The 12,977-nt window shown below is 47.4% G+C and overlaps 1 protein-coding gene across 4 annotated transcripts in view; it reads left to right on the top strand.

Annotated features, from left to right (window-relative positions):
• MIGA2 (mitoguardin 2) overlaps nt 1-12,977 on the top strand; it is a 109,912-nt gene that overhangs the window by 45,775 nt on the left and 51,160 nt on the right. For all 4 annotated transcript variants that reach the window (XM_085614018.1, XM_085614016.1, XM_085614020.1 and 1 more), the window contains exons 11-13: nt 7,330-7,416; nt 8,206-8,304; nt 8,646-8,780. In XM_085614018.1, coding sequence (XP_085470144.1) covers nt 7,330-7,416; nt 8,206-8,304; nt 8,646-8,780 — 321 coding nt within the window. The remainder of the gene's footprint in view (nt 1-7,329; nt 7,417-8,205; nt 8,305-8,645; nt 8,781-12,977) is intronic.

The raw sequence follows: 12,977 nt of genomic DNA, 5'->3' as shown, positions 1-12,977 counted from the left end.
CCAAATCAGAGTGGACATCTGATGAAGAGCATAAGATCGTCCACATATAACGCAGTCTTCCTAGAGAATGGGTCTGCCTTAAAGTTCTTTATACCCTCATTCATTCTTAAGCTTTGGGGCGAGTGGCTCGCTGTAAAGATCAAAAAGGATAGGTGGGAGAGGGCACACTTGCCTTGTCCCCCTTTCTATCTTCACCAGGTAAGATAGGCTCTCACTCACCAGAATGCGAGCAGTTGGATTCCTATAAATCTTCTCTAAGGTGGTTATCAGTGGTTTACCCATACCAAAATGTTCTAATAGTGCCACGAGAGAGCCCCCAATTTACACTATCAGATGCCTTGGGGACAGTTACTACCATGAGGGGGCACCCTTCGTTGTAGCTAAATCTACAATACCAATTCAGGCATGGTTCAACTCACTCGAGTTCCTCCCGGGTATGAACTCTCTTTATTCTTCATGGATCGAGTGCTACCTTATTAATGCGACCTGCCAAAATACTGAAAGATTTTATAATCGCTATTAAGTAAGGAAAGGGAAAGGAATGACTGGCACTGAAGTGGGTCCTTGTCAGGCTTCGTAATTAAGGTTTTTACCGCTTCGTTTCATGAATCTGGTACGGCTCACCCTCTACTAGAATAGAGTTAAATTATTTAATCCAGATTGGGATGATTTTATCTACCATGGTGGAGTAGAGTTCGGTAGGGATAGAATCAGGGTCAACTGCCTTACCTTTTTTTTATTTTCTTTACTGTGGCCAATATCTCACTACCGGTTATTTCCTGGTCAATGTAGCCTTGCTGTTCCTGAGACAGTTTAGGGAGGTGCTTTTCTTTAAGCCAGGCATCTATATTCGCTCTATTTGTTAAGATGTCCTCTGAATATGATTCTTGAAAGAATCTCTTAAAGACCTCTCCTATAGTGCTACTCTCTTTAGTGATCTGTCCCGCATTATCCCCTGCAGCCTTCCTAATTTGTTTTGACTTCTCTCTAGCCGGCTTTCCATGCCAACAATTTCACACAGCACTCCCCCTGCACTATATCTCTGGCTCTGCTAGCGTCCCACACCAGCCAAACTTTCTCTTTCATCTTAGCTTTAAATTCCATTTGTAGTTCTTAAAATGTTCCAACTGTCTATTTTCTTCTTCTATGCCCAATACGTCTTCTTTCAACATGTTTCTATTCTCCCTATCCCTTCCTCTAATCTGAAGAATTACATTTTTTCTCTCCTTGCCCAGTTTACCGTTAGGCCTATGCTAGTTTTGCAACTATCTCCTCTGAGAGTAGGATCCTTCTATTTACTGTCCACCTCCTGGGTCCCGATGAAACACTTAATTCAAGTTTTAAGAGCAGGGCTATCTCTGACGTATTAGGTACCGAGGTGGATGTAAGCATTCTTTTGATCATGTTTGGGATAAGGTAGCAAGACTTGAAAGGCCCGGGTTTGCATGCAAAACAAATTTGATGTTCTACCTAATTCTGATTGCAAGAAGGGAAATCTGCAAATTATGGCCTTAAGCTTCTGTTCCCTCTTGGCAGGCATGGAAACACTCAGTGGCCTTCTTTGAAAAGATGGACAAGTGGGAAACTGCGGGATAGTTGTTGGGATTTGCTGAGCTTTTTGGTAAACCGATCTGTCCAATGGTAACATCTTCTCATAGCAGTGGGTTTAGGAAGCGAGCCGCACCTGAGGTAGCCCAGTCATTCTTTATTGCTAGAAGACGAATGTCCAATCTGCCAGGCACGTGGGTCACTGCAATTCCAAGGGGCGCTTATCATTAAAGATTGGAGATAGTATGAAGACTGGAAAAAAAAAAAGAGGGATATTTCCCCAAAAAGGCCATGGCTGCTCCTTTTTTCTTTGTCAAATGAGCCCTTGACATAGTTGTTAATGTTTGTTTTGTTTTAGCATAACAAATTTAGATACATTTGACAATCCCTCTTGCTATTCTTGATTTTGAAATAACCTTTCCTTTACATGGATTTGAAAATGAACAAATAGTTGTGTTTCCTGAAGGGTTTTGTTCGTTCCAAGTAGTACAGAAGTGCCGATTTAACATAAAGTGTATGTAAAGCACACTCTGCGATTGTCTCCGGTTTTGGAAAGAAAACTGGTAACTCGAAAGTTAGATTTAAATGGAAAGGAGATATAACTTTAGGTAAGAACTTTGGGTTTGTGTGTAAACATGCTTTGTCTGGGAACACTTGAAAATCTGGTTCTTCAATAGTGAGCCCTTCATAGATATGTTATTGCTAAGGAAGTCACCTTCCATGTTAAGAATTGTATTTGACAGTTATGTACTGGTTCAAACTGTGGTCCCATAAGTCATGTTAGGACAATGTTCAGGTTCCACGTGGGTACTGGAGGTGTACGTGGTGGAGTTACTCTCTTTAATCCTTCCAAGAAGGCTTTGATAGCAGGAACGCGGAAAAGCGATGGGTGCTTCCTGTTATGTAGGAATGAAGCAATGGCTGCTAAATGTAGGCGTTATCACAAACCAGAGGGACAGAGGCTTGGTAGGTCCAGCATACTGGCCCCTAATAGATTTGGCTTGAACAAAAGTGTGCAGTTCCTGAGGAGGGCGTGGAGGGGGCGGGAGGAGCAGAAAAGAAGAGAAGATGGCATATTGAGGTATATACCAAATGTGCCTTTTTTAAGTGTAACGGGTAACAGACAAGTCGTCGTTCTGTTGGGAAAGAAGGGTTGATGTTTACGATGCAAAGGAGTGGACAAAATGCTTCCATTGTTCTGCATAGCAAGCTCTTGTGGTCGGCCATCTGGCCTCCTTGGAATAGTCATGCATCCTGGAGGTAGATTCAGGTATCCAAACACTATGACCTCAGGAGCCAGATTGCAAGATTCAGCTGTTGCGTATTGGGATGTCTCACTCTGCCCCAGCTGTGGGTGAGAAGGTTTGGATAGTTTGGGCAATTCTCATGATGTACTAGAGATAGCTCTAGCAGCGTTGTGTACCATGGCTCTTGAGCCCATGTGGGAGCAATCCGTATTATGGTCACTAAAGTCTGTCTAAATTTCCTGACCATGTATGGAATGAGTGGGAGAGGAGGAAAAGCGTAAGCAAATATCCCTGAACAGTTCATCCATAGAGTGTTCCCCTTGGATACTGGGTGTGGGTATCGGGATGTGAAGCTTTAGCATTTTGAGTTTTCAGCAGAGGCAAACAGGTCTAGTGTGGGGGTTCCCCACTGGTGGAAGTACTGTTGTAGTTATTGAGTGTGAATTTCACACTAATGAACTTGTTGCTGGGGCAGATCTGCAGTGGAGTTGTCCTGCCCTGGCATGTATTGTGCCTGGAGGAGGAGCTTGTGATTGTTTGCCCATTTCCATATGGTCTGCGCTAGTTGTGACAGTTGTATGGAATGGATCCCCCCATTTCAGAATGCAATACATTGCAGTCATAATGTCTGTTCGGAGAAGGCCAGTTCTCCCTGTAATATTTGTAAGGAATGGTTTGAGTGACAGATGTCCAGAGACTCCATCAGGTTTATGTGCATTGTCAGTTGAGGTCCACTGGATTCAAGCTAGCCTGGCTGATGAAGGGTGATGCCCTGAAACCAGTCCCAGCATGCTTGTTTCTGGTCCAGGGAGGACCTGACTTGGCAGTTCGGGCTGGACTGTTCCCACAATGAACAGGGTCGAGACAGATTTGCATATGGCTGGGTCTAAACTGGGGTGGTGTGGTGAGCAAAAGAATGATGGATTTAACCCAAATCCTTGTGACTGGGGGTGAATGTTTACATTGTCCAGCATTCCATCCATCAATTGTTTCATTTGCATATTTCGCCCTAAGTGGGAAGGGTATGCCCAGACGTGGATCCCGTGCTCACTACACCACTGGAGTCAAGCTATCCTGGCTGATGAAGGGTGATGCCCTGAAACCTGTCCCAGAATGCTGGTTTCCGGTCCAGGGAGGACCAGACTTGGCATGTCGGGCTGGACTGTTCCCACAAGGAACAGGGTCAAGACTGATTTGCATATGACTGGGTCCAAACTGGGGTGGTGTGGTGAGCAAAAGAATGATGGATTTAACCCAGATCCTTGTGAAGGGGGGGTACATGTTGGCATTGTCCAGCATTCCGTCCATCAGTTGTTTCTTTTGCATAGGTTTCTTGCACGAGCAGGTCCTCATGTTCTTGGAAAAATGTTATAAAGTCATCGTCACCTGCCTTGCTGCTTAGGCCATTTTCATTCCAAGAACATAATTGAATTGATAATGACGTCCACTTAGCACAAACCGTAGTTATTTGCGGTACGCCGGGTGGATTGGAATGTGGTTGTAAGCGTCCTTCAGGTCTAATTCAGTCATGAAGTCGCCCTTTTGTGGTAGTGTTATTACATCTTGCAGTGTGGCCATATAGTAGTGTTCAGATGGTATGTAGGGATTGAGTGGGCGCTGGTCCAGGAAGGGTCGTTGTGAGCCGTCTTTCTTTGGTATGAGGAAATAAAGGGAGTCTTTATGTTTGAGTGGGACTAGTTCTATGGCCCCTTTTAGTAATAACGCCTTTACTTCTTCCATTAGCAGATGTAGATGTTGTGGATTAAACACCTGCCGTTTTGGTGGGGTATTTGGTGGCTGTTGTTAGTTCTAGGCAGTTCCATGGTGTGTGCCAGGTGTCGATCTCTACGGGTCTGAAGTGTCTTTTTGTTTTTGAACAATGCGTAAGCCTCGCACTAGTTTTCCTTGTGCTCCGAAGATGGGCACAAATTATGTACTTCGTGTTTATCAGAGTGTGCATATTTGGCCCTGCACTGAGGGCACTCGGAAGAGGTCCTTCTTTGCATCCATCACCTGGAGACAGTAATTCTTGACGCACGTGTGTGTATTGGGTGCCTGGTAATCTGTCTCGGGTGCCTAGGATCCATGAGTGTCGTCTACTGGATCTCCGGCCGTGTCTTTTCTTGACCGAAGGCCGCATGGGCGTCTAATGCTGCAGAGCTCTGATGCAGTCTATTTGAGCCCAATGGCGGAAAAAAGCTTTTTAACAAAGGAACCGTTGAACATGTGCTCTACCTCGAGGTGAAGGAGAAACGACTCACAACGCCGATCATAAACTTCCTTGAGGAGAAAACAACTTGCAGAGTCCAAGCCCAACACTAGATCAATCAATCAATCATAGCATTTGTAAAGCGCACTACATACCCGTGAGGGTCTCAAGGCGCTGGGGGGGTGGGGAGGGGAGGGAAACGCTGCTACTGTTCGTAAAGCCAGGTCTTGAGGAGTCTCCTGAAGGTTAGGAGGTCTTCGGTCTGCCATAGGCAGATGGGGAGGATGTTCCACGTCTTGGCGGCGAGGTGGGAGAATGATCTGCCGCCGGTGGTCACTCTTCAGATGTGGGGGACGGTGGCGAGGGCGCGGTCTGTGGAGCGGAGCTGGAGGGTGGGGGTGTAGAGGCTGAGTCGGCTGTTGAGGTACGCTGGTCCGGCGTCGTGGAGTGCCTTGTGTGCGTGGGTGAGGAGCTTGAAGGTTATCCTCTTGTTGATGGGGAGCCAGGGCAGATCTCTCAGGTGGGGTGTGATGTGGCTGCGGTGAGGGATGTCGAGGATCAGGCGTGCGGAGGCGTTCTGGATGCGTTGGAGCCGTTTCAGGAGTTTGGCCGGGGCTCCTGCATAGAGTGCGTTGCTGTAGTCCAGTCTACTGCTGACGAGGGCCTGGGTGACCATCCTTCTAGTTTCGGTGGGGATCCACTTGAAGATCCTGCGAAGCATGCGGAGGGTGTTGATGCAGGAGGAGGAGAGGGCGTTGACCTGCTTCGTCATGGAGAGGGTGGAGTCTAGGATGACCCCTAGGTTGCGTGCATGGTCGGTGGGTGTAGGGGGTGCTCCTTGTGCAGGCTGCCACCAGGAGTCGTCCCAGGCCGAGGGGGTGAATCCGAGGATGAGGACCTCCGTCTTGTCCGATTTCAGCTTCAGTCGGCTGTTTCTCATCCAGTCGGCGACGGCCTTCATTCCTTCGTGGAGGTTGGTTTTGGCAGTGTGGGGGTCATTGGTGAGGGAGAGGATCAGCTGGGTGTCGGCGTAGGAGATGGTATTGAGGTTGTGCCGTCTGGCGACCTTGGCGTGCGGTGCCATGTGAACGTTGAACAACGTTGGGCTGAGGGATGAGCCTTGGGGTACGCCGCAGATGATCTCGGTGGCTTCGGAGCGGAAAGGGGGAGGCGGACGCTCTGAGTTCTGCCGGAGAGGAAGGAGGTGGTCCAGTCCAGGGCCTTCTCTTGGATTCTGGCGTCGTGGAGGAGTGCTCTTATTGTGCGGTGGCAGACCGTGTCAAATGCGGCTGACAGGGCCGCGGTTTCTCCGTTATCGAGCAGGGTCCTGATGTCAACTGTGGCGGCGATGAGGGCAGTTTTGGTGCTGTGGTTGCTGCGGAACCCGGACTGGGACAGGTCCAGGAGGATGTTCTCTTCGAGGAAGCTGGCCAGCGAGTCGCACAGGTCTTGTGATGGTGGGATGTCGTCGGTGTTGGAGCTGGGGTTGGAGAGTTCCTGTGGACTGTGTAGCTTTCCGGTATTCGTTCGCGGGTCCAGTTTTTTTCTAGTTTTCGGCAAACTCGCTTGGAGGCCTGGAGGTCTTCGGTGAACCAGCTGGCTCTCTTGCTGGTGTGGGTGTTGGGGGGGCTTCTTGAGTGGGGCGAGGGTGTTGGTGCAGTCGTCGATCCATTTTCTGAGGCTGCGGGCACGGCGTCGGGTCGGTCGGGTCTGCAGGTGGGTTTTGGGCGAGGGTGGTGGTTAGCTGGTCCTCTGTGACCTTGTCCAGCTGCGGCGAGGCATCTGTAAGCTTAGCATGTGTATTTGCAGCCAACATATGCTACGAATTTATAAATACTTGAAATGCCACTGTGTTGGGGTGTGCTAGATTCACTTTGTTCTCTTAGGAGTTAATTTCCCAGTTCTTAGGCATATAAGAAGGTTCTCCATGCTGCCTGTACTGTCTGGCTGGTCTCTCGGGGTAATTCACCACTTTGTTTGGCCAAGTTACTAGAAATTGCTTGCCCAAGTAGAAATGTGCTCTCTGCAGCCTGGTGTCTTCTTAGTGATCCTAGTATTCAGTTGTGAAATAATGCTCTCAATTTCCCAAGCTCATTTGGAAATACCACTACAGAAGTGTTCTACCTGTATTGGTGGTCTCAGTGCTACCCGCTCCCTTGAGGAGAATGCTCACAGATTATCTTGTTGGAGCGCTGTCGACTGCATCCTCGGAGGGTTCCCTCATAGTCTCGAAATAATGTCCCTTTGTATTTACTGCTCCCCATATTTTGTGCAGTGTAACTGTTCCTCTGAATTCTAATTGTCTGTGGTATCCTGCATTCCCAGAGGCTCTTACAGGAAGAAACCAACCGCTTATTTTTCGGCGACGTCGGGAAGCAGATGGTTTTGGGACTCATGCTCAAGGCTGAGAAGGTACAAGGTTTGTGGCTGGATTACATGACTGTTTTCTGTGTGGGTATTTGTATATTTGTGCTGTGTGTACATACGTCAATGCCTCTGTGTACCATTGTGTCTACAGGTTAGTTTTATCCAGCCCTGTTCATAAATTGTTGTGCATTTCTGTTCTTATGCCTGTGTGTGCATGCAAGGTTGCTTGAAAGGAGTCCTGTGAACATGACCTAGTGTGTGCATCGTCATGTGGACAATCCTGTGTGGCAGGTGTCACGTGTGTCCTTATGCTATTCTGATGGTGACTTGAAATGGTTTTCTTTTTTTCTCTCATCCAAAGTGACTGGAATGGACTGAGCATCCTTTAGAGCCTGGGTCCCTAGCATGGTGCCTATGCTTCTGTCAATGCACAGCTTTAACTAAATATTTTTGTATGGTCTTATGTTTGTAAATGGATGTATATGGAAATGTGTATAGTACCGTTAATGCAGATCTCTACCTCCGTGGTCATGGTCATTCCTAAAGGGTCTTGTTTGCGCTATATAAAACTCTTTTGAATAAATAAAATAAATTCCTGTCCAAAAATGTTGTCATTGTCGTCTTGTGTGCATGTTTGTGAAATGTTGTGTTGACATCAGCTTGTATGTAGGGTGATGTATGTGTATTAATCTGTGGGTGCATTGTAGCGGGCTCTTCTGGCCCAGTGAGTGAGTTTGGGAATGGACAGAAGTTATGCCTGGCATGGGTGGGTATGGTCCTTTGCTTCATATCGTGCCCAGCAGCTGGTGTGATCATCCTTCATTTTCTTTCAAGAACCCTAAGGGATTCCTGGAGAGTTACGATGAGCTGCTGCGATATGCTTTGAAGGAAGAGACTTGGTCGACTACGGAGCAGGAGCTGCATGGACGTGGGGTGTGTACAAGTTGGCAATGACGTTTGTCGGCATCGTCTCATAAACAATAATTTGATGATTGCAGTTGTTTAATTACACATTTCTAGCACATTGGCTTGCTCCCTAAGTCACCCCTGTTGATATGTATTACTTTCCTAACATGCATCAGAACTTGAATGGATGTGATCCCTTTCTATTAATAGTGCTTTTTCCATTTGTGGAAAGAGCGGACACTTACCTTGCACAGACCACCCCACCTTCGTATGGATCTGTGTACAGAATGCCTTATGTATATCTTGTTAGGGATTTAGACCTGTGCCCAGACACACCTCTTTTCTGATGGAAGGTCTTTCTCCTTTAGGTGGTCTGCATGAACTTCTTTGACATCGCCCTTGATTTCATCCTCATGGACGCCTTTGAAGATCTGGAGAGCCCACCCTCCTCTGTGCTGGCTGTCTTGCGCAACCGTTGGCTGTCAGACAGCTTCAAGGAGACGGTGAGTGAGGGGCGGGGTACGCCTGCATGCAAGAGCTTTCTTCTGCTGCCCTCATTCTCCAGTAGTATTATTAGGGCACCTTGTCGAGCCGGGCCCTCGTGATGTAGACCAAACTTAAGCCTGATTTGAGGCAGGAGACAAAGGAAAGAAGAAGAGGCCGAAGTGTGGTTATTTGGAGAGTGTATATTTAATATTCCCTAACCTCGGTGGCCATAATGACACTGGACGATAAAGAAATAAAACTAAAATATTACCTTGGAGCAAAGGGCTCTTGGAACACTCCCAGTGAGTGATATTAAAGATCGCATGGTAGAGTAACACGGTTTCTGATGCAGTATTTTAGAAATGTATATCATTGGTAAGGATCTATATGCAATCAGCATTCCGTCTGTTCTTTAATTTTTTATTTTTTATCTTTGCCAGTTACAGTAATACTTCAAGACTTCTCTAAAATAGTGACTGGGCAGAGTCCTGTCCGACACACACCCGCCTGCCTCCAAAGACCTGGCTGTTGCTATGAGGCTTTCAACAACTGGATCTCACAGGCTGTGGAACATCTTTCCCCAACTCTGGTCAACAAGAGAGTAAGAAACACTCCGTCAAAACCATGGTTCTCGGATGAGCTTAAAAAGCTAAAGCAATCCTCTAAAAAGCTGGAGCGCAGCTGGAGACAAGCCTACTGCCCACTGGCAAAATCAGTACTAAGGAAATCCCAGAAAGATTATTATGCTGCCATCAAGAAGGCCAAAGGCAACTTTTATGCTGAGCGCATCGCTCAGTCTAAAAACAACTCAAAAGAAATCTTCTCTATCGTCCAGAGTTTCCTGAAGCCTTGCGCGTAACGTATTGCCATCCCCGCCTCAATCTCTTGGTGCGAGGAGCTATCCAGGTTCTTTATAGACCAGAATCAGTCGATCCAGGACAGCTTTGGGCCTTCCACCCAAGTGCAGGTGGTTCACCCCCTAAAGAGTGCCCTGGAACCTGATCCATCCCGCACCTTCCTGGCAGCTTTTTCACCTATTTCTCTGCTGGATACTTTGGCTATCCTTAAATCAGGTTCCCCAGCTGATCCTTGTTTAGCTAGGCATTTAGCAGCAGTGGCGGAGGTAGTTAACCCTGTCAACAATATTATTAATTTATCGCTTCAAACAGCCACGGTTCCACCTGAGTGGAAACAGGCCAAACTACTCCCCTTGCTAAAAAAAACCTCTTTAAATCCAGCCACATTAGCTAGCTACTGACCTATCTCACTACTCCCGGCTGTGGCAAAGATGTGCGAAAAGGCAGTACACAAACAACTCTCCATGTTTGTTGAGGCTTCGGGTGCCCTACACCCAGCCCAGTCGGGATTTAGGGCCACCTATAGTACTGAGACTGCCCTAATTGAGATGACGGAGGCTATTAGGGAGTGCTTAGATTCAGGCGGCAGAGCAGCCCTGATTCTATTAGACCTCTCTGCCGCCTTCGATACAGTGCAGCATCGTCATCTTCTGGCCCGTCTCTCCGAGATTGGAATCTCCGGCTTGGTATGGGATTGGATTGAATCCTTCCTAGAGAATAGGACACAGCAGGTTTGGCTTCCTCCGTTCTCTTCAGCATCAAGAAAGGTGAGCACGAGAGTCCCCCAGGGCTCAACGCTCAGCCCCCTTCTCTTTACTATATACATTACGCCACTGATCTATCTGGCTGGAGGAGCTGGGCGCAAAGATTATAGCTTATGCAGACGATACCCAGCTCCTCTTCACGTGGAAGGAAAACAACCCGTCCCCGGCATTAGCCAATAACTGTCTGGCAGCAGTTTTTAAATGGCTGGCAGGAGCTCAGCTTAAATGCAATGAGGAAAAGTCCGAGGTCCTCCTCTGTGGGTCTTTCCCTCCACACTTCAGGGATAACCTCTGGCCCACGGGCTTCCCCATGCCTAAATCAACAGGGAGCCCAGTGAAGAATCTGGGGGTCTGGTTCAGCGAGGATCTCCGATTCTCTCTACAGATAAACAAACTGGCTGGAGTGTGCTTCGGCACATTGAAATTACTATTGAAATTCCTGCCACTGTTGCCTAGACCAGCAAAAGAAATGGTGACTCGTGCCCTCATCCTGTCGCGTTTAGATTACGCCAACGCTTTATACATTGGCCTCCCTGGCTATCGGCTAAAAAAGCTGCAGACTATCCAGAATGCAGCAGCAAGAGTGCTGCTGGGCGTCCCGGGAAGAGCCAGTACTAGACAACATCTCCGGGATTTGTATTGGCTCCCAGTGGGACAGCGTGTCCTATTCAAGGCACTCACCCTTGCCCATGGTGCCTTATACAAATCTGGGCCCCCCTATCTCAGGAGACGCTTTGAGTTCCATGTGCCTCACAGACATCTTCGCTCCGCAGGACAATGCCTCGCCTCTATTCCTCGCTACTGCCTTGCCAGAACTGGGGATAGCTCCCTCTCTTTTAGGGTGGCTAAAGCCTGGAATGCTCTTCCCTATGAATGGTGCAGCACTCAAGACTTCAGGCTGTTTAAAAAGCAGCTAAAAACCTTGCTTTTTAATTAACTTTCAGCCGCGCTACACATCCTTCTGTCTCCCTATTATTGGCTCACGCGCCGGGTCACTCCCGAGTATCCGTGCTCGCTATAAATACTTAATAACATAACTCAAGTTGCACATATGTCTCTTGTTATCTTGACATCTCTATGGTTATAAAAGACCACAGAACCTCATCGTAGTCCGGTGTGCTTCAGGCCCTGTGTCTGTCCCCTAAGATCCAGTGTCCCAGATTGAATGGCTCTCTAAGGACTGCATTATTTTCAGCCAAGGTGTGATTGTTCATTCATTAGAGGAAAAATGAAACGTGGTGCGTGGACCCTGACTCTACCGTTCCCCTGATGGCTGTCAGTCGCACCAAAGCAGCACACATGTACGGCATCGAGCAGAGCGTACTCTCATTTGTCAGCATTGTCATTAATACATATATGTGCTTTACAAGATTCCATTGGCTATTTGGGAACCTGTAGTACATTTATCACAACAGTTTTAAAGACTTAAAAAAAATTCTAACTTTTTTATTGTGTTATCAATAATACAATCAGAACTGGAAAAGTACATTGGCCTATAACAAATCACAGTGACCAGGTACCCTTCACGGACACACTAACATTGTCGTTACTCTGATGCCCACCCCATCCAACATAGTGTCATTTACGGCGTTTAGTGCATCTTCCTGTAGTCAGTCAACATTACATTACTAGAAAACTGCAACAACTCAATCTGATGTTTTCTTTGTATGTTCACAACAGTTTTCCAACTGCCCTCCCAATCCCCATCCTTCCAGCTGTCTCGTCAATGTGTTCGCTCTGTGCTCGATTTCCCCCCTCCAACTGTACCATATCCCTTCTGCTCCCCCCGGCACACTCTTGTTCCCCCTCACAGTCTGCGGGCATCTTTGGGTATGGCTTATGCTAGTGCATCTCTTGGGAGTCTAGTACTGGTCACGTGGGTCTAGTCCCTGGTGGGTGAGAGATTGCCTTTATCATCGCACCCCAAGTTTCCAGATCGTCAATTAGTTTGTTGTCACGTCCTGCTACTCGCATATGCGCCTCTTCCGCCATCGCCCCCGCTATCATGTCCACCCTCCAGGTGTTTGTCATGGGTGCCCTAGGGATGGCCCATTGTATAGCTATACGTCTCTTGGCCAGTAGCGCGCCCAGTTTAAAGAATTTGATCTTCATATGTTTTTGATTTTTGCTCTGCAGAAGAATATTGAGACTGTAGCTCTTTATTGTAAACATTGTCCCCCCTTTTATGTACTTATCAATCGCAAGTGCCACCAACTGCCAAACTGTGTAGCACCGCTGCTATATCATGTGCAGGAAGCTTGCATCTGATTGCCCGCATCGGCTACATGTGGCAGTGGCAGATGGGTACATCCTGTGTAGTTTCAACATGGTAAAGTAAGTCATTTGGATATAGTTGTATTGTACAGGTTTACCTTGAAAGTTACTAGTAATGTCTGGGCATTCTGGCAAACCTCCCACCACTCTTTAAGAGCCCCTCCTAGTACTGCATTCCAAGCCTCTTGGATGGGCAATGACTAAACCTGTATATCTGCATGCAGCGCCCGGTATAAGTGTATAATCAAGAGTCTGTACCCTAGGGGGGTCAAGCAGCATTGTCATGGTGGGACAAAACCCATGGCCAGATATGCTATTT

Source organism: Triturus cristatus, chromosome 1_2, assembly GCF_964204655.1.
Source record: "Triturus cristatus chromosome 1_2, aTriCri1.1, whole genome shotgun sequence".
NCBI lineage: Eukaryota > Metazoa > Chordata > Amphibia > Caudata > Salamandridae > Triturus > Triturus cristatus.
This window is presented reverse-complemented; position numbering and strand designations above follow the sequence as displayed.